The sequence below is a fragment of the Lutra lutra genome, chromosome 4, assembly GCF_902655055.1.
Source record: "Lutra lutra chromosome 4, mLutLut1.2, whole genome shotgun sequence".
Taxonomy (NCBI): domain Eukaryota; kingdom Metazoa; phylum Chordata; class Mammalia; order Carnivora; family Mustelidae; genus Lutra; species Lutra lutra.
The window spans coordinates 132,791,374-132,812,092 of record NC_062281.1 but is presented as its reverse complement, the minus strand read 5'-3'; the positions used below and the strand labels follow the sequence as shown (position 1 = coordinate 132,812,092).

The window sequence follows — 20,719 nt, the reverse complement described above, 5'->3', positions numbered from 1 at the left end:
CCACTCGAAACTTAAAAGTAAAGCATAGCCTACACATAAAAGCTAATACTATAAAACTTCTAGAAGACAATAAAATAAAGTCTTTGTGACCTTGAATTAGATTAAGAATCCTTGCATGAAGGACATTAAGCATAAAAGAAAATATTGATAAATGAACTTCATCAACATTAGATCTCTTGTTTTTCAAAAGATATTAAGGATAGAAAAGGAAAGACAAAGACTAAGAAAAACATTTGCAATTCATATATCTGACCAAAAAACTTGTATCCAAAATGTGCAAAGAAATCTTATAATTAGGAAGAAAGCAAATACCCAATTTTTCAAAACTGAGCAGACTTGAATAGACACTTCGTGAAAAAATGAATTACTAATAAGCACATGGAATGATGCTCAACATCCTCAGTCATTAGGGACATGCAAATTAAAATCATAATATTTCTACATACCTACTAGAAGAGTTAAAATTAAAAAGACAATCCCACATATAATTAAGAATGTTGAACATTATTTGTGGGAATGCAAAATGGTACAGAGACTAATGGAAAATAGTTTGAAAGTTTCTTAGAAAGTTAAGCATGTGCTACCATATGACCCAGCAAACCTACTGATGGGTATTTCATTCAAGTAAAATGAAAACTTATGTTTGTATGTAATTGTTTATAGTGGTTTTATTTATAATTGCCAAAAACTGGTGGGCGAAAACAAATGTCTTTCAATTGATGAGTGGCTAACCTGTATCTGTAGTCTGTGTTCCTCTTTATTGCTGAAGAGCATATAGCAATAAAGAGGAACACAAACTACTGATACATGTAACAACAGGGATGAACCTGAAATCCATTATGCTAATACAAGAAGCCAGACTTAAAAGGGTACGGAATATGATTCCATCTATATGACAGTTTAGAAAAGGTAAAACCATGGGAATAGAAAAGAGATCAGTGGATTCCAGGGATATGAGTAAGGGCAGAAAGGGGAATAAGGAAATTTCTTGTGGTGATGGATGAGCAAGGTGATTATCTAGCTGTATACATTTGCCAAAACTTAGAACTATATATTAAAAAGGGTGATTTTAATGTAAATAAATTATACCTCAATTTTTAAAAATTCAAAACTGTTGTTTTCAACAGTTGAACAAACTACAACTGCACACAATATAAATGAATTCCAAAAACATAGTATTAGGAAAAGAATCAAAACATAATGTTTAGGGATACACGCTTAAGTGATATAAAATGAAAAGCAAGAAAGTAAATTCCATAAAAGTTAGGACAGTGTTTAACTTTGATAGGGAGTGAGAGGACAGAGATTGGGAAGGGCACGGAGGTTTGGGAGCTGCCAGCATTATTATTTCTTTTTCTGGTGGTTACATGAGAAGTAGAGTTTTGTGAAAATTCATTGAGCTATCATTTATATTTTATATGCTTTAAAAAGAAAGCAAGTCAAGTAGCTCAAGGTAAATTATAAAATAAGAATATGTAGTTCTTAGAAGTATGAGGCATTCCTAGATACATATCTTGGCTTCACCATTTGTTAGATGTGTGACTTTAGGCAAGTTTCCTAACCTTTCTCAGCCACAGTTTACTCACTTACAAAATGAGGAAATTATATCTGCCTCATAAAGTTATCATGTGAATTAAAATGACATTAATATAAAGGATATCTGCCTAGCTCTCAAGACCCTTTTGGGGGACTTATACACATAAGGTGGACTCCCCAGAAGCCCTGATTTTGTGTCCTACGACCCCACTACTGCCCAGCTGGACCAAAAGTGGATACCTGACCCAAGCTGGCTAATGATGATGTCTCCAGGAAGCCTGGAATCAGGAATGAGCAAGTTTATTCTCTATCTGCGCTTTATCATCAACAGAAGAGATATAAATTTCTAGAGCAGTGGTATGTACCCATTCTGCCCCACAAACGGCCAGAGCAGCAGAGGAAGAAAAGACTAAAACAACAGGGAGATGGAGAAAGTGCTGCCTCCGCTTCTGACTGACATCTGGTTCCTATTTCTAGGCCCTTCTTGGGGTCAGTCCCTGGGATCCATAAAACACAGAATTATCTGTATAACAAATATCCTTAACGAAATAACATAGCTCAGGTTAGATCCCATTATTTACAACTCAACAGTTCTAGCTAATGCGTCATATAAAGCATGAAGCACATAGAAAGGGCTCAAAATATTATGACTGTGGCAGCAACTGTCTGATCTTTGATCTACCTGTGGGGGGGACTTGTTGAACAAGCCCTTGAAAGAGGCCTGTTCTGGTGTTCAAAACATAAACTGACCTTGAGGAGGCCATATGCTACCCCTCTGTTGGAGGTCTGTAAGAAATCTGTAAGAAAAAAGTCCAGTCTCAAATTTCCTGCTAGACTCAAAAAAATTCGATTGCTAAAGACTGCCTCCAAAGAGAAAGAAATTCTAGTATAACAATAAAATTACAGCAACAAAACATTCATAAATAGAATCAAGTCCCCAAATTTAGAGCCTAAAGCAAAAGTCAGACTAGGTAAGTTAATACTGTCCTGGATTCCCTTTTTTCTTGGGCAATGCCTACTAAACTTAGATTTCTACATTTTGTAACACTAAAATGTGCCTATCTTTTGACATCCACAAGTTAGGGGCTCTTTCCTCCATACAGTAAGGGCACAAAACCGGTAATCTGAATGATGCTAACATGGACTTATCACTAGATTCTATAAAGCCCAACTCCTTCAGGAGCACAGGCTATTGTCTACCTACTTATCAAAAGCCAATCTATGTATACTCAAATGAAGCACTGTAGAATCAAGTTACATAAGTGAAACTTCCTGCAATCAATCCTTATTTTGTGCCATCTGTTCTTGCAAACAAATTAATCACACAACTACAAAGACACCTGCAGAAACAAAGTGTTATCATTAACTTCATGACTGTACCTTACTCAATATCTGTTTCAGAAGACACATAACAATATCATATCATAACATCAATTTTATGTACTAAGTAAAGTTCCCCATCATATTTGAGTTTAGTCTAGTATACTTTTGTATGTAAAATATGAAATATGAACAGTCTGAATGAACCAACTCCATTGTTTTCCTAACACGTAAATGGTAGTATTTTTAAAAGCATAACTGCCGGGGCGCCTGGGTGGCTCAGTGGGTTAAAGCCGCTGCCTTCGGCTCAGGTCATGGTCCCAGGGCCCTGGGATCAAGCCCCGCGTCGGGCTCTCTGCTCACCAGGGAGCTTGCTTCCTCCTCTCTCTCTCTGCCTGCCTCTCTGCCTACTTGTGATCTCTGTCTGTAAAATGAATAAATAAAATCTTAAAAAAAAAAAAAAAGCATAACTGCCAATTTTAGTAATAGTGACTGTATTGACATTTTTAACCTAAGATCTGAAAAATACATATATATTTTAACCCATAATTTTCTTTCTTTCATTTTTTTTTTTTATTTGACAGAGAGAGAGATCACAAGCAGGCAGAGAAGCAGGCAGAGAGGCAGGCAGAGAGAGGGGGAAGCAGGCTCACTGCTGAGCAGAGAGCCCGATGTGGGACTCGATCCCAAGACCCTGAGATCATGACCTGAGCTGAAGGCAGAGGCTTAACCCACTCAGCCACCCAGGCGCCCCAAACCCATAATTTTCTTAATAAAATATTTTTATGATATCTGGCCTCTCATGAATGTAATTTTCTCTAAACAAATATCTGATTGCCATTTTATTTGCATATAAATACCACCTACATACAACACTGATAGCATCCACTTAAAAATTCCTGAATCATGCTGGAAACTTAATTCTCTTAAATTAACTGGATAACTTATACCAGTGATCATGAAACCATCTGTACACAATATTCTAAATAAAATTTATTTATAAACACTAGAGGGTGCTATAATTCAACTGTGCCTGGTGTCTGGCTCTGATGCTCAAAATTTTCTCCTCGATTAAAGATAAATTAAGATAATTTTCAGCACCAACAGTTTCTGCTCTGGAACTAATACATGCAGATAATTTATAAGACAAAATTCCACTCTTCCAGAATATATAATGAAACCCATCAGATTCCACTGAAATCATTTTTATGTATACTTACTGCATATTTAACATTGTGTTAAAAGGAGAGAACAGAAAATAAGTCAGAAGAAGTATAAAGATCGTCTCAGCTTTTTAAAGTAAATTAATTCAATGTTTATATGGTTAAGAGAAGATGTATCTTACAATCTCATAGGCTTGAATTCAAGGAAAATTACAAAATAAAATTGGTAAAAGACATATTTCAATTTTAGTTGCTAAGTATTAAATTAGGTTTAGCTATTTTACAAGGGCAATCTGAAATTCAGTATTTAAAATAACAAATAAGGGGCACCTAGGTGGCTCAGTTGGTTAAGCATCTACCTTCAGCTCAGGTCATGATCTCAGGGTCCTGGGATCGAGCTCAGTGGAGAGTCTGCTTCTCCCTCTCCCTCTGTCTCCTACCTCCTGTTCATGCTCTGTCTCTCTCTCTCAAATAAATAAGTAAAATCTTAAGAAATAAAATATAATAAAATAAATAAAACTGATATTGCTGTAGAATGTCATCTGATGTCTTAAAAAAAAATTCTGAAGCCAATATCGATAGGAAATGGAAAAGAAAAGGTCCAAGGCTTTGAATATCCAGAATAGAATGATTAATAATAATATCAACTTTAAATCTTCAAAAAAGATGCATTTTGTGCTAGTTTTTTTATCTCTAAAACATTTATAAGCTCAATTACACAAGTCTTTGAAATTTTCAAAACTGAGAGTAATTTATGTTGCCAGTTACCAGCCCAGAAAAGTTCATAGGAGTATGAGTTTCCAATAGATAGCATTAGAGAATCATAAATAACACCACAGTTTAATGCTAGTAAAACACATTATCTATTTCAAGAAAGAGGCTATAAAATGAGACACTACTGAAACCTAACAAAGTATTTTGCCTTTAAAAATGTTTACAGTAGAAAAATATAAATGAAACATTACACATATTTCTAAAATTCACATACCCCAAATCAATTAATTTTTCTCAATCTCCCTTTCTCCAGGTTTTGCACTCTCTCATACACATCTGTACACACATCTACATATGTGTGCATGCACGCGCATTCACTGCACACTCACACCGTCTGCTCCCCAAAAGAGGAGTATCTGGTGTATACCTCCCATCCTTTCCCCAATGAATTACCAAGAGCCCCCAAATAAAGCAGAAACAGTGGCACCTGTTGATGGAGAGGGTCACTCCAAATTTACAACAGCTCCAGATAAACTGTTCCAGATTAACAGAATATAAAACTAGAGAAAAGCCAGAGATACCACTGACCCAGGCTCATAAACGACCCAGACTGTAGGAACCAAAATATTACAGCAGTCAGAGAGGTAACCAGATTGCTGGAACCCACAGAAATTCTGAACATGGAAGCACTGTTTTATAGTCTGAAATATGTATTTGAAATATGACTTTTGGCACTCGCTTCCCTTTTTATGTTTATCTGTCTTACATCTGCCGGATTCCTAGGGCCCTTATTACACCCTAAATGCCCAGCTGCCAACTTCCCGATTCAATGTCACTTCAGGTAATCCATTCTACTGCAATAGGTCAAAGCATATACACTCATTAGAGTATTAATGTTTGAAACATTCACATATCTGCCCTTTCATGAAGTCTTCTGAACTATTATACATACCTCCACTAATGAAAGTATGGCTCTCAGCCAGTTACAAAGAAAGTTTTATGCCTTTTGAGCAAGCCTCAAATCACTACTATGAACACTGTATTTTGGAACTACAACATAATTCTAATCATGATCGTAGCTTCCGCCTAATATTTATAGCTTTTGCCCATAAACCTGAAAAGCGTAGGGCCTACATAAAATGAAGATTGGGTAGAAATGTGTAGTTTTATTAAGAAACACCAACGTTCATCTCAATATTATGTAACATCATGTTACATAAAAATTTATAAATCATGAGACTAGAATATTCTAAGAAAATAATAATTCAAGATAAATACCTGCTTTCCATGATTTCTAAATCTGGTTGCAAACTTATAGTCTCTGTTGTAATTTCCACTTTCCGTACACTTCCAAAAAAATCAGTTATCAAGACATTTTTAGGATCCCTCTGAAAAAGGTCAGTGCGATGTCCAGGGGTAGACACACAGAGACTTCTAGGACATACCTGAAACTGAAAAACATATATATAACAATAATAAATATACACATATACATACAACTTTTATCAATTCAATAACACAGTATAGTAGACTATAGTGTATTTTTTTAATGATTTATTTATCTATAAGAGAGAGAGAGTGAGTGAGTGAGTAGGGGAAGGGGCGGAAGGAGAGGCAGAGAATCCTAAGCAGACTCCCCGCCAAGCATGGAGCCCAAGATGATGCACAATCCCATGACCCCAAGATCCTGACCTAAGCCAAAACTAGGATCAGATGCTCAACTGACTAACCCACCCAGGCACCCTGATTATAGAGTATTTTTAAAGCTCTCCCAATCTAAAGAAGCTTCTGATTTTAAAGATTAAAGTTTCTTTGCTACAGTAGTACTTGATATTCTAAGAAAGCTATACAGACATTAGAGCAGGTGACAAAAAGGGAAGCAGACCAGGGAGGGGAAAAAAACATGCACTTTTTTGGATCATATGCTACAAAATATATTTTGAACTTTTAAATTTACCAAGAATTTATATGTAATACTATGAAAAGAGCTGCTTTTTTTCTGCATCTACATTCATCTCAGTGGGCGGCAAATTTCTTAGTTTAGCCATAATGAAAATAAATCCAAAGCACCTCCAGACACTCTAGTCCTCAAAGAATATAGCCTGAAAAACCACAACTTCACAGAGATCTCACACAGGTCTCATGAAAATGTCTATGTTAATCATATCCCCAATATTCCACATCAGTGAATTACCAGGGATAAACATGTACTCATTCACTCAGCAAAGCAGATAAAACATCTACTACGTATATTTCATACTGTTACTTCCACAAAGGATACAAAAGTTGACAGAACATGGTCCTATCTTCAAGGCCTTAAGTCAAGTCAGAGATGAATAAACATAGAGAGGTAGGGGAAAAAAGGTGACAGGTTCTACTTCAGAAAAGGATAAACTTCTCATAGTCTGAGGATAAGAAAAAAGAAAGAGTGGGATTTAAGCTACATTCTGAAGGAAAAGGGAGATTACAGATGGGAAATAACATTCTTCAGGAGCAGCTGCAAAGATGTGTAAGGCAAATAACCTAGTTTGGCAAAAGCACAGAATATACGAAGAAAACCATGACAAGACTGCAGTAAGGGCCTACAGCCCACAGTACTTGCCCACCTATGGAGACAAGAAGATATATACAGATAATTACTAATATGATGGGAGATGGGTGGAGAAGGGCAGAGCAGCTAGAATTTATGAAACTAGTGATCCAAGCACTGTGTGAAGCAATTTATAGATACTCTGATTTAAACTACTAATAACTGTGAGGTATATTAAGATTATTATCTCTACTTAAAACTAAAGCTCAAAAAGATTAAGTCACTGGCCTAATATCACAATACCTTCCTGATTTAGGAAAACAATAAAAGAAAATACAAAGAAGAGATTAGAATATAAAGAGGCAATGAAGGCAAAAAGGATGGGGAGAGAGTAAAATGCCAAACTTACTTTAGAAAGGGAAATGCCAAACAGGAAGGACAATACAGATTGAAGGTTGAAGAAACATAGTAAAAGATAAAACAAAATACACAAAGATTGAAGTCCTATGTATACTGAAGGCATTCCTGTATGAGCCAGCAACTTGGTGGACTTTCTTAAGTACCAGGAGGAAAAGCATAGGCAAATGAGCTTGGGAATAAGATAAAAAGTATTACCTTCTCTGCTGCTAAAATGAGTATACTTCCACTTTCTATGAAGTTATTTTTCCTTCAAGATATTTTATCCTATCAATATGATTTCCTTAGCCTCAGCAACATTAATTTCTAGTAATCTCCTTTATTTACAGAATCCTCACACTCTAGCCAGATCATATGCTTACTACTGAAGACAAGGATTCCGACTTCCATGCCTCTGCACGTATTCCATTTTCCTAGAATATGCTATATTTTGCTTCTTTCAAACCCAAAAATCTACTTCTCTCAAGAAAAACTGTAAACACCAAACCCATTATATTTAAAGGAACCATACAAATGTGCATGGTTGTCACGTCCTTCCATCATTCATTACAAATATTCACTGAGAACTATAAATATACCAGGTACTATAATTCAATTCTGTAGGTAGTGAGAAGCATAGACAATGGTCCATTTACTTCTTACTTAAGAACCTCAAAGCCTCAAGGGAATGTCACAAATATAAACAATTACAGTACAATACTAAAAGCATCTTAAAGGTACATAGCAACAGTTACACAAAAGAAATAAAATTACCTGGAAGATCCAAAGACTTCATTTAATAGGTGATACTCTATAAATGTGCTTTTCAGCTGTTACCAATGACACGATAAATTTTTAAGTGGGCAAGGACCACCTCTTCTAATGTTGCTGCCCACGAAGCTCCTAATATTGTACTCTGAATACAGCTGATACCCAACAAATTCCCTATACACACATAATCCAACAGAATAGGTATTATTCCACAACATCTTAAGATATATCAAATCAATAGAATATTTAACTTCAAAAAAGTGGATCATTCTTACTGAACAAGATTAAAATAACCATCATTCAATTAAAAAAACAGAAGTAGGGAACAAGATATTAGTGAGGAATGTTTATTAAAAACTGTACAGCAATTGTGGAAAAAAATAAACACATAAAAAAATAAGTTTCTAAAAAAAATAAGTTTCTTCAGTCTTTCCTATATGATTTCAAAGGAAGAAGTTATTTTTTTAAAAAAAATCCATTAGACGTTTGAAGTGTGAGGTGCATGTATTGTAAACTTTTGAGACAGTATATCACGTATTAAATAAAATATACAATATATAATTAAAAATGGGAATAAATCTAAAAACTAAAGTAACTAGAATTTAGGTGACTATAGTTTTCTTACAAAGTAATATTGTAACAAGTTCACATTAAGATTTAACAGGCATCAAATATATAATCTCCAAAATGTAGCAAGTAATCCTATGTTATCAAATATAACAGCTTATAACAGTGATTTTTAGAATTTTGCAAAACTTCTTTAATTAAAAAAATTATCTAAAACATTTCTATATGATAAAAGAGATCAATGCAAAGCTGCTTGGCTGATATGTGAGTTCCAAGCCCAGTCTACTTGGCCTCCCTTTCATTCTGAAGCTCCATGAAGGCAGAGACAGTGCCTGTCTCCTTCACTAGGATAGAGCCAGTGGCTGGCACGTAGCCCAAACTCAAAAAATATTTATGAATAAAAGAACAGGGTATAAATTAATGAAAAAAAGAAGATAAGTCATAGATGCTCAGTAATCATCCAATCTAGAATCGCTATTTCAAGCTTTTTTATTATGCCTACTTTCAATAGCAACTTCAAAGTAGATTTATTTAAGGATCCAAGAAGCACAGAAAAGCCAGGAAAAAAAGACTGAACTAAGTTCAAGAAACCTCATCAAAACACTGTACTAGGGCACCTGGGTGGCTCAGTCAGTAAAGCGTCTTCCTTCAGCTCAGGTCATGATCCCAGGATCCTGGGATCAAGCCCAGAATCAGGCTCCCAGCTCTGCGGGGAGCTTGCTTCTCCCTCTGCCTCTGCCCCTCCCTTTGCTTTTGCCCACTCTCTCAAGTAAATAAATAAAATCTTAAAAAACAAACAAACAAACACTGTACTAGAAGTTGAAGGATGGACAAAAAAAAATTCTTCCAAGAATGCCCTATTACTCACACTCAGTAAGTTCAAAAAAAGGCAGACTACAATAAATGGTAGACGAGAAATAAAGCTCTGAAAAACTTATTTATCTTACTTAAATTCCAACAGGGAAGAACTATGGGAATATTCCTGGAGGAGGCAGGATCTGATTTGACACCCAAAGTATAGGTAGAATTTCAGTGGATGAATCTAAAAAAGTACATTTCTGGTAGAGAAAAGAGCATGAGCAAATGAATGAAAGTAACAAGTTAAACAGGCTAAACTTTAGGCCTCCTGTAGTAAAGAGAGAGAAATACTATAGAGGGAGATTCAAAACAGTTTAAAAGGCTACTGTTCAATGTAAGAAACAGTATCCTGGCAGTACAGGGAATAAAGGACTTCACTTATCAATTAAGCATACCTATGTGCTTTAATCAAATCAAGGAAATACTTACAAGGTCATTCATATTCGTTTGGCTAGCTGGATTAATTTCTTCCAAAAATTCCAAGACATAAAATGTGTATCTATCCATAAGGTGGACTCCAATTGCAGGATCAGGTTGATGCTATGAAAAAACAAAGCATATACTATGGCATATTATTCAGCCCGAAAGAAAAGAAAAGAAAAGAAAAGAGAAGAGAAGAGAAGAGAAGAGAAGAGAAGAGAAGAGAAGAGAAAAGAAAAGAAAAGAAAAGAAAAAAGAAAGAAAGAAAGAAAGAAAGAAAGAAAGAAAGAAAGAAAGAAAGAAAAGAAAAGAAAAGAAAAGAAAAGAAAAGAAAAAAAAAGGAAAGGAAAGGAAGGAAAGAAATAAATCTTGCCATTGTGGCAACATGGACGGATCTTGAGGTCATTATACTAAATGAAATAAGTCAGAGAAAGACAAATACCATATGATCTCCCTTATATGTGTAATCTGGATGGATCTTGAGGTCATTATACTAAATGAAATAAGTCAGAGAAAGACAAATACCATATGATCTCCCTTATATGTGTAATCTAAAAACAACGACAAGAACAAAAACCAACCTTATAGATACAGAGAACAAACGGTGGTTGCCAGAGATGAGAGGCGGAGGGTAGACCAAATGGGTGAAGGGAGCCAAAGGGACAAACTCCAGTTATAAAATAAATAAGACATGGGATATAATGTACAGCATGGTGGCTACAGTTAATAATACAGTACTGCACATTTAAAAGTTACTAAGGAATTATACCTTAAAAGTTCTCATCACAAGAAAGAGAAAAATTCTATAACTATATATGGTGCCTTTTTTTTTTTTTTTGGTCTGATGATAAATGTTAACTAGACTTATTATGATCATTTTGCAATATATACAAATATTGAATCATTATGTTGTACAGCTGAAACTAACACAATATTATAGTCAATTATACATTTTTATAATTATTTTATAATTGTAATTTTATAATATTTTTAAAAGCAAAGCAGAAAAAAGAATATATGTCAAACAACATCATTAAAAGAAAATATTTTAAAAGCAGGGGCGCCTGGGTGGCTCAGTGGGTTAAGCCGCTGCCTTCGGCTCGGGTCATGATCTCAGGGTCCTGGGATCGAGCCCCGCATCGGGCTCTCTGCTCGGCAGGGAGCCTGCTTCCTCCTCTCTCTCTGCCTGCCTCTCTGCCTGCTTGTGCTCTCTCTCTGTCAAATAAATAAATAAAAAATCTTAAAAAAAAAAAATTAAAAAAAAAATAAAAGCAATCAAAATTTCCTTCTAAGGTATTAAAAAGTCTAAGAATAATGTATGTGTGTGTGTGTATATATATATATATGTATATATATATATATTCATAAAGCATACAAGTGATTTCCAAAATAGCTACATATTCCAAAGACAACGCAGTTTGCAAATGGGAAATATGCACCTACCGAGAGTGAATCTTCTCCCACTTGGCTACTAGCTAAAGCCATTATGTTAGGAGAATAGAATCGTTCATACATGGATGCTCCTTGACAAGTATCAATAATAAACAGTAACTCGTTGTAGCTGAAAGAAAAGTGGTACTATCTTTAACATGAATAATGCTGTTAATCAAACATTAACTGATATTTTTACATTACTTGCATAACATAAGATGTTTAAGTCATATCTTAGTCATTTTATTAGTTAAAAATTTGCAAGTTTCAGAATTCCCATCACAAATTTGACATTAGAAATATTAAAGCTATAATCTTGTCCAAGGAAATGACCTCAACAGGTTGTACCACATAGTGGCTGCCCCAGTTATTTCCCCTTCCCTTATCTTGGCCACACGATTCAGAATCCAAATGAATATTCAATTCAAGAAACACTTATTTGGCACCCAGGCTGTCCTAGAAAATGAGCCAGATTCAGGAAAAAAAATACAGGACTTAGTCACCATACTCAAAAAGCTTAAAATCTAACTGGAAAAGAGACACATAAACATTTAACCAAATGGAATGTGGTAAGAATCACAAATAGTTACTAGAGCCTATAGTATGTATCCCCTAAGCTGGGGATACAGCAGTCCCTGTCCTCACATAGCTTAGAGTCTAAAAAAGTCAAAGTGCTCTAACAGCACTGAGAAAGGAAGAGGGGGGACTGTAAAGAAAGGCAGGTCAGAGAAAGGTGATGCCTGGCCTGGGCAATGAAGGGTAAGTTATTTTAACTAACAAAGAAAGGAATAGCACATTCCAAGAAAGGAATAAGGTTCTACTAAGGGAACTAAATTGAAAAAGTATAATTGTTTTAGAAAAGAGGAATAGTACTATATAATGAGAATTTACAGTAAATTTGGGGAAATGGAGGAAATTAGTTTCAAAAAGGTATGGTGGGGTCAATCTATGTACTACCTCATATGAAGTATGGATCTCATCCCTGTTAAGTCTGAGGAAGCCAAACAGGGTTTTTTTCAAGTGAAAATAACATAATTGGCTCTGTATTTTAGAATGAGCTTCCTAGTTGGTGAAAGTAGGGAGCAGATACATTTCTCAAAGGTTTCGCTCAGACACCTGATCTAGGTAAACAGCTAACATTGCACCTAGAAAAGAAAGTGAGCAATCTGGTGCCACAATATCTAAGCAGATGATAAAAGGAAGAAGTCAGATGATGTATCTGTTCTGAGAAAAAAATCTGTGGACGCCCCTGAGGGTCAGAAACATCTACAGTTTTGATGGGCAGTACAGTAAAATGACTGGAGCACTTAGGAATGAGTCTTAGTGCTGGACTTACTAGTTGTGCAAAATCTGGCAAGTTAATCTATTTATGTCTCAATTTACTCGCGTGTGAAAATAGGAATAATAGTAGTATCTACCTCATAGGGTTGTTATTGATATTAAACAAGACAATATATATAAAACAGTGCCTAGTACCTTGTATATATCCAGGAAATGTAAACTATGAATAAGATAAAACCAGTACCTAGCAAAAGCTTCCCTTCAACATTTCCATTTATTCTGCTTATGCATATAATTCAATATTTACATTTAATTGCAGCAGAGTTGTATACACATTTCTTTTCCACTAGATTTTAAACACTGCGAAGGCAGAATATGTATCATATTCCTTTCTGCACCATGTTTTTAGAAGGTAACCTGTAAGTGGTTATTGAAGGTAACCAAGTTAAAAGCATTTCCGCTGCTTTATATTCACTTACATTCATATGACAACTTTCGACTAGAGAGGTGCTTACCATGGATCACTAACAATATGTCATCCTTGATGTGAGTTAGGCTATAAGTATTATATTAATCATTATTTCAGCATTTTTTCCAAAGAAGAAATAACGTATTGCTATCATGTGGAGAGTCAGAGAATGTACAAAAAGTAACAAGAGGCTGAAGCTGGAAAATAAATATACGTTCACAATCCCCTTACATAAAGGGGAACTTGTTTGGTAGTACTCTAATTTCCTCCCAAAACATTGCTAAATAACAGGGAGATGGTCTAAAGAGGTTAACTTGTTTTTTTTTTTTAAGATTTTATTTATTTATTTGACACACAGAGAGAGAGATCACAAGTAGGCAGAGAGAGAGAGAGAAGGAAGCAGTCTCCCCGCTGAGCAGAGAAACTAATGCAGGGCTTGATCCCAGCAACCTGAGATCATGACCTGAGCCGAAGGCAGCGGCCTAACCCAATGAGCCACCCAGGCACCCAACTTGTTTTTATGCTCTTTAATAACACTGAGGTTTCTTTTAAAAATAGTTCAGTAGAAATAACAAACATAGATCTAGTAGAGTAGAAGAAGTTATATTAAAATAAGTTAAAATCTCATAAAATAGGATCTACAAATCTACTAACCATAAAAAAACAGGTACTAATTTATCTTACGAAAAGTAGTCATTTGATGGGGCACCTGGGTGGCTCAGTCGTTAAGCATCTGCCTTCGGCTCAGGTCATAATCCCAGGGTTCTGGGATCAAGCCCCACATCAGGCTCCCTGATCAGCAGGAAGAGCCTGCTTCTCTCTCTCCCACTCCCCCTGCTTGTATTCCCTTTCTCACTGACTCTCTCTCTCTCTGTCAAATAAATATATAAAATCTTCAAAAACAAAAAAAAAAAAGAAGGAGAAGAAAAGCAGTCATTTGCTAATTACCGTCTTTTTTGCCACATTTGCTCAAAAGCATCTGCAAGTTCTATGTTGGTAATTTCTTCAGAATCTTGAAATTTCAAGAAACCATTTCCACCATGTCCTTGTAGGAAGAGTTAAAAAGATCAAATACATGCATTTTTTAAATGCAAACTGCATATATCCAGATATAAACATTTACTTCATTCATGGCAATATTTTAGTATCACTTGTTATTTTTATACTCTAAAATGAAAAGTACTATGAAAACAAAAAATAATTTTCTATTACAACCAATTAAAAATAAAATAATGATCGACTATGCAAAAAATAGCAGATATAATACCTTTATAAATTCTTCTATCATTCCATTCTATAAAAGCACATTTATATTTTTGCACTGGCTCCATTATTATGTCAGAAGTGAGTTTCTATAGATAAATAATTTCTCAAAACCAGGCACACATTTTGGTGAGAAAGGAGTTACAAACACTTGGTTGGTCCCAATAGTATGCTAGTATTATTCAGAGTATACTTGAAATGCTATACTACTGAAGTGTTGTTCTCACATTTAAAGTTTTTACTACTATCAACAACTGTCCCATGAGAGCTGACCAGAAGACTGTGACATTTAGAATCCATGAATATAGCCAGTCTGTCTGGATTCAAATGCTAGCTTTGCCACTTAATGATTGTGTTAACTTAGGCAAATAAGTTTATCTTTCTATGCCTCAGTTTCCCTAGCTGTGAAATAAGAAATATATCAGCACTGTCATTAGCATGCATATAAAGTTCCTTTGTGTGAATTTTTTAAAAAGGTACTTCTCACAGGGCATCAAAGTAGAAAAATCTTTTTCAGTGGCCCCTCTGAATATATCCAGTTCTGTGAACTCAAAAGTGATTAGTAGTTATGTCTTTGTGGGGGAAATATGATACTTCTTTCTTCTATTAGAACGACTCTATGGCAGGGCACACATTTTACTATGTGCAAACATATACTAGATTACAGCTCCCACTCAACCCCTAGCCAAACACTTATGTGCAGTGCACAACCCACATAACTATATACAACAGCACCTAAATCTTTGGATTGCTGTAAGGATGAAATGAATTCATACACACATTGATTTATATTGATTGCCTGAGGTACAATAAGCCTCATTAATGGCTAGTGCCATTATCATTTTATTATAATTGTCAGCCCTCCTAGTCTCTTACCTGGGTTGGCAAATTTTCTGTAAAGGGCCAGGTAATAAATGTTTTAGACTTATGGGCCACATGGTCTCTGTTGCAACTACTGGAATCTTGCCACTGTAGCGTAAAAACAGCCACAGACAATATGTAAAACAAATGGATACAACTGGTTCTAATACAACCTTATTTCTAAAACAGACAACCTTCCATGGGCCATAGTTTATCAAATTCTGTCTTGGACTATTGGAGTTTCTTACACACCTGGACTTATCCTGAAAGAAGATCCATAGATTTAGAAAAAAAATTGTATGTTTAGTTTAGTACATCAGATAAAACTAAACTATAAGACTGTACTTTATAATATTTGCCACAAAAGCTTGACATTTTCTTATAACTGTCAGATAAACTAAAGTGGAAATTTTCCAGACTTAGCTGTGCTAAGTTAATTTATAAAGTTTATAAATTCATTGAATCTGAAAAGCTGTAAGTAAATGCAACACGATAGACAAAGAAAAGTAAATCACCAAGTAGAAGTCAGTAATCATCCTGCTGTGTGACATCTAAAAACCATTCTGCAAACGTTTTATCATCAGTTGAATGGAATGCCCTCCAAAAACATTTTTAAATACCGTTTGGTCAACAATCATACTTACCGAATACTACCATAAAACACAGCACTGGAAATAAAAAGGTGAAAACCCCATTATCAATGACATCTTGGGAGTTCAAAATGTAATGAAGGCAATAAATAGCCAGATAAGAAAGTAGTAAGTTAAATGCTCATATAGAAACTACAGATTAACATGGGAGTGAGAGGAGAGCCTACACCAACCAGGGAGATAAGCAGTGTCTCTCGGCAATTATAATATATATAGCAAGACACTTCTGAAGGAAAAGGGAGGTACTATTACATTAGGATAATAGGTATAAACTATGACTGTCCCAGGCAACTGGAGATACAGGTCACCCTAGACTTGCAGAGGAAAATCAGCAAAGGCGGTGACTCCAGAGCTAAGACTAAAAAGGTAAGGAATAATCAGGTAGGCAAAGTGAACTGAGAAGACATCAATAAACAAAGGCAATAGCTTAACCAAATGTTTGGAGGACAGAAGCAGTCCTAGAAGAAAATTAGAGAAGGTGCAAGAACTAAAGTGAAATAAATAATATCACTAAATATAACATATATTATTATACATTATATATTACATATATAAATAAATAAATAATAAAAATAACTAATATTATTAAGACTTTATCTCCAGTAGTCCTCAAAGTATAGACAAAAGACTATCAAAGTTTATATGTGGGGAACATACTTAAAGTGCAGGTTCATAAGCCCTACCCTGGACCAAACCTAAATCAGAATTTTAAAGACCTGAGTATCTGCATTCAAATAATCCTTATACATACTAAAATTTAAGACTCCATCAACAGGAAATCATTGTAAAGTTTTATGCAGAAAAAGGACAGATTTATAATTTTTACTATTTTAGTAGGATGATTAACAGGAGACAAAACTGAAGGCAACAAGGCTATAGCAGGGTTATGAAATTAAAAAAAGGTGATAAGCTGTACCAGGGTAATAGTAAAAAAAAAAAAAAAAAAAGAGTGAATACATCAAGGGACAGTAGAAAATGTTATGCTGTCTCCAAATATTTCAAGTTGTCATATGAGAAAAGAGAACTACAAAACAATTTTAACCAAAACTCATTTAAGGTGTTTAAATATCTTTCCATGAAGATGGATATGTATTCTATTTCTAAATACCTAAATTCTCAAATTACCTGTCATATAAATAAGAATATTGCTCCTATCATCAGAAAGAAGACGTTTTGACCGAGGAGTACTAGGTGGGATTCTGCCAGTTAATACCCGTAAAAAATTCTCCACAGTTACCTGCAAAAAAAAAGAAGAAATTGGGATGAAACAGAATCAGGGGAAACATGATAATTTTTTTTTTTTTCCAAAAACGTTCCTTCTTCTTTCTCTATATATTATTCAGCATAAAGTGAAATATAACTCAAATAAAATATATTTATTTAAATATATGCCTCAAAGGTAGTGATCCGAAGGGGCACATGCAGCCGAATGTTTATAGCAGCAAAGTCTACAATAGCCAAACTGTGGAAAGAACCTAGATGTCCATCAACAGATGAATGGATAAAGATGTGGTATATATACACAATGGAATACTATGCAGCCATCAAAAGAAATGAAATCTTGCCATTTGCAACGACGTGGATGGAACTAGAGGGTATCATGCTTAGCAAAATAAGTCAATCGGAGAAAGACAACTATCATATGATCTCCCTGATATGAGGAAGTGGAGATGCAACATGGGGGGTTAAGGGGGTAGGAGAAGAGTAAATGAAACAAGATGGGATCAGGAGGGAGACAAACCGTAAGTGACTCTTAATCTCACAAAACAAACTGAAGGTTGCTGGGGGGAGGGGGGTTGGGAGAGGGGGGTGGGGTTATGGACATTGGGGAGGGTATGTGCTAAGGTGAGTGCTGTGAAGTGTGTAAACCTGGCGATTCACAGACCTGTACCACTGGGGATAAAAATATATTATATGTTTATTAAAAAAAAAAAAAATATATATATATATATATATATGCCTCAAAGTTAACTTGCTTCCATTAAATATAATTGCTAATAAAAATACCCTGGGAAAAATCAGTTAATTAAATTTAAAACTTTAAATGCTAAGCAAAGTATTGCCTAAAATTTAAAAATTATTAATGTCTTCATAGGTAATTCTTTGGGAAGATACAAAATAAAGAAACTCGTAAATAAATTCAGCAATATTGTAACTATTGCAGTTGACTGGTACAACTACCTAGTGACTTCTAGATAAACCTTGAAAGATAGGTCCATAATGAATTATAAAAATAAAACCATAAGGATAGTTCCACAAATAATCCCCAAATTGTGTATCTTTGATTTTTCAATGTATTTTATTACTTAAATTTTGTTAAGGGTATCTTCAACATGTAAAAAATGGATCACACTTTAAACCAAATTTCCCACCCTGGAATTTGTTGAACTTTTGAATTCTTTGAAAGCATATTTAAAATTATATTACACAGATCTAAATTTAAAAAGCGGAAAATTTATCTAGCTTTCTTGTTCAACTTTTCCCTAGATCATGAGTATATAAATATATGTGCATTTGTATGTGTTTCTGTGCATGTGTACCTAATATTTTTTTCCCAGAAAACAGCAAAATGATAAGTGTTTTAATGGGACTTCTTTTTGGTTTATATTTTATGATGACTAAATCAACAAGTAGTCCAACATTCATCCACATTTAATTACTGAACAAACACTTCTGAGGGCCTTCAAATGTAATAGGTACTTGGTAGGCATAAGATACATAAGACATAGGCCATGTCCTCAAGATGCTTACAGGGGGAGGAGACAGATAATGACTTTAAAATTGCTTCAAAACAGGTCTGGGTACACAGAAAACTCTTACTTTTGGTAGGCTTGGTAAAAGGTGAAGGATTATTGAGGAAGACTTCACCAAGGAAGATTTCAAATTTTAAACATCTTCACTATCTATTAAATTTAAAATGAAGTTTCAAAAGGAAAAATATATAATGCCATTTTTCAAATTTATACTTTAATTTTTAATCATATACATAAAAACACTGGAAGCATATTAAAAGTGATTACCTCTAAGCAGTGGAAATATGGGTGAGTTTTTTGTTGTTTTAATTTTTCCTCTATATATATTAAATATACAAAATTTACAATTTTAGGTCAAATCTGAAAGATAAACAATGCATTTACTGTAAAAAAAAAAAGTTATGAAACCTCACTAAAATATTCTAACATAAGAGCCAAGATAAAATTGTCCTATCCCAGATACATATATGAAATATTCATGCTGTGTTAGTTTTACTCATGTATTGTTTCCTTAATATGAACTCCAGAGACAGAATTACATCAAGGCTTCAGTGACAATTATGCACAAAGTTTAAAGAAAATATTCTACCATTATTTTAGAGTTTAAAAGTAATGATAACTACATTTCAAAAATGTTATTAAATCAAACAATGTTACCTCATAACTTCTATAATCCACTTCCACATCATCTCCATACACATTTAGTTCCATATTCTTGTGACTAAACACTGTAGCTGGTTTGGGATTTCTAGGGTTGCATGCCATATCGTCTGCAAGCATCAGAACAATGTGACTAGAAAAAAAAAATTCCAGTAAATATGCTACTTCAACCAATAAGTTAAAAGCAGACACATTTTATTAATATCATGAGGCAATTATATTTTCTTTTCATTAAAAATAAAATAATTATTGAGTACATATTTTAAAAGAGCTTTTTAATTGTTTTCATATTCTGATGTAGTATAAGCTTTAAAGCAAAGAAATTAGAGCAATCTGGCATAAATTTATCCACAGAACTTGAAGTTACTAACTTAAATTTTTTCCCAACATAGTGTATTTTATGCCATAGAGCAAAGGGAAGCTGAAGGAGTTACACTGTCTTCCCCAAATATTTTTTTTTAGCTTTCGTAGTATTTGACATTCTTAAGACTTAGAGTCCACATTAACCTATGATATTCCAAAGAAATTAACTTTCAGAATCCCAGGTATGAAAGCATGCAAGTGCAAAGGGGGTGCTACAGGAACACACCCCCAGCCCAATCGCTCTTCACTGGCTCCACTCCACCTCCCTAAGAGACTAGATACTGAAATATCTCCCTCCCTGGCTTCCTGCTTCCACTCCTGCCCTCTTACAGGTCATTTTCCTTATAACTACCAGAGTGATCTTTCTGAAATAAGTCACATCATTAAACTTTCTCACTTAAAATCCTCCAAAGACTCCCCATTATAATTAGACAAAAACTGAAACTCCTCTCATGGTCTAAAAGGCTTTACTTAATGTGGCTTCTGTCTAACCTCTCTAACTGCAACTACTACCACCCATGTTCACCGTGCTCCTTCCATAGTGGCTTTTCTGTTCCCAGAATATGCTAAGCCTTTCCCAGTTTAGGGGCTACTCACCAAAGAAATTTAGACTTCTCCCAAATCTTCCTATCATCCCAATCTCAGTTGAGCTACTCCATTCTCATTACATGTTTTATTTTCTACAGGTCATTTATGAATTTGAAATCCCCATC

The 20,719-nt window shown here is 34.7% G+C and overlaps 1 protein-coding gene across 2 annotated transcripts in view; it reads right to left on the bottom strand.

The window, feature by feature from the left end:
* The window catches only part of PIGK (phosphatidylinositol glycan anchor biosynthesis class K), a 125,524-nt gene that overhangs the window by 67,887 nt on the left and 36,918 nt on the right, over positions 1–20,719 (bottom strand). Inside the window, exons 4-10 of one of the 2 annotated variants that reach the window (XM_047726584.1) lie at positions 19,641–19,776; positions 17,356–17,467; positions 14,405–14,501; positions 11,719–11,836; positions 10,285–10,395; positions 6,012–6,184; positions 5,644–5,647 (exon numbers count right to left, since the gene is read on the bottom strand). In XM_047726584.1, the coding sequence (XP_047582540.1) occupies positions 5,644–5,647; positions 6,012–6,184; positions 10,285–10,395; positions 11,719–11,836; positions 14,405–14,501; positions 17,356–17,467; positions 19,641–19,776 (751 nt within the window). The remainder of the gene's footprint in view (positions 1–5,643; positions 5,648–6,011; positions 6,185–10,284; positions 10,396–11,718; positions 11,837–14,404; positions 14,502–17,355; positions 17,468–19,640; positions 19,777–20,719) is intronic. The other variant, XM_047726582.1, reaches the window with a different exon arrangement.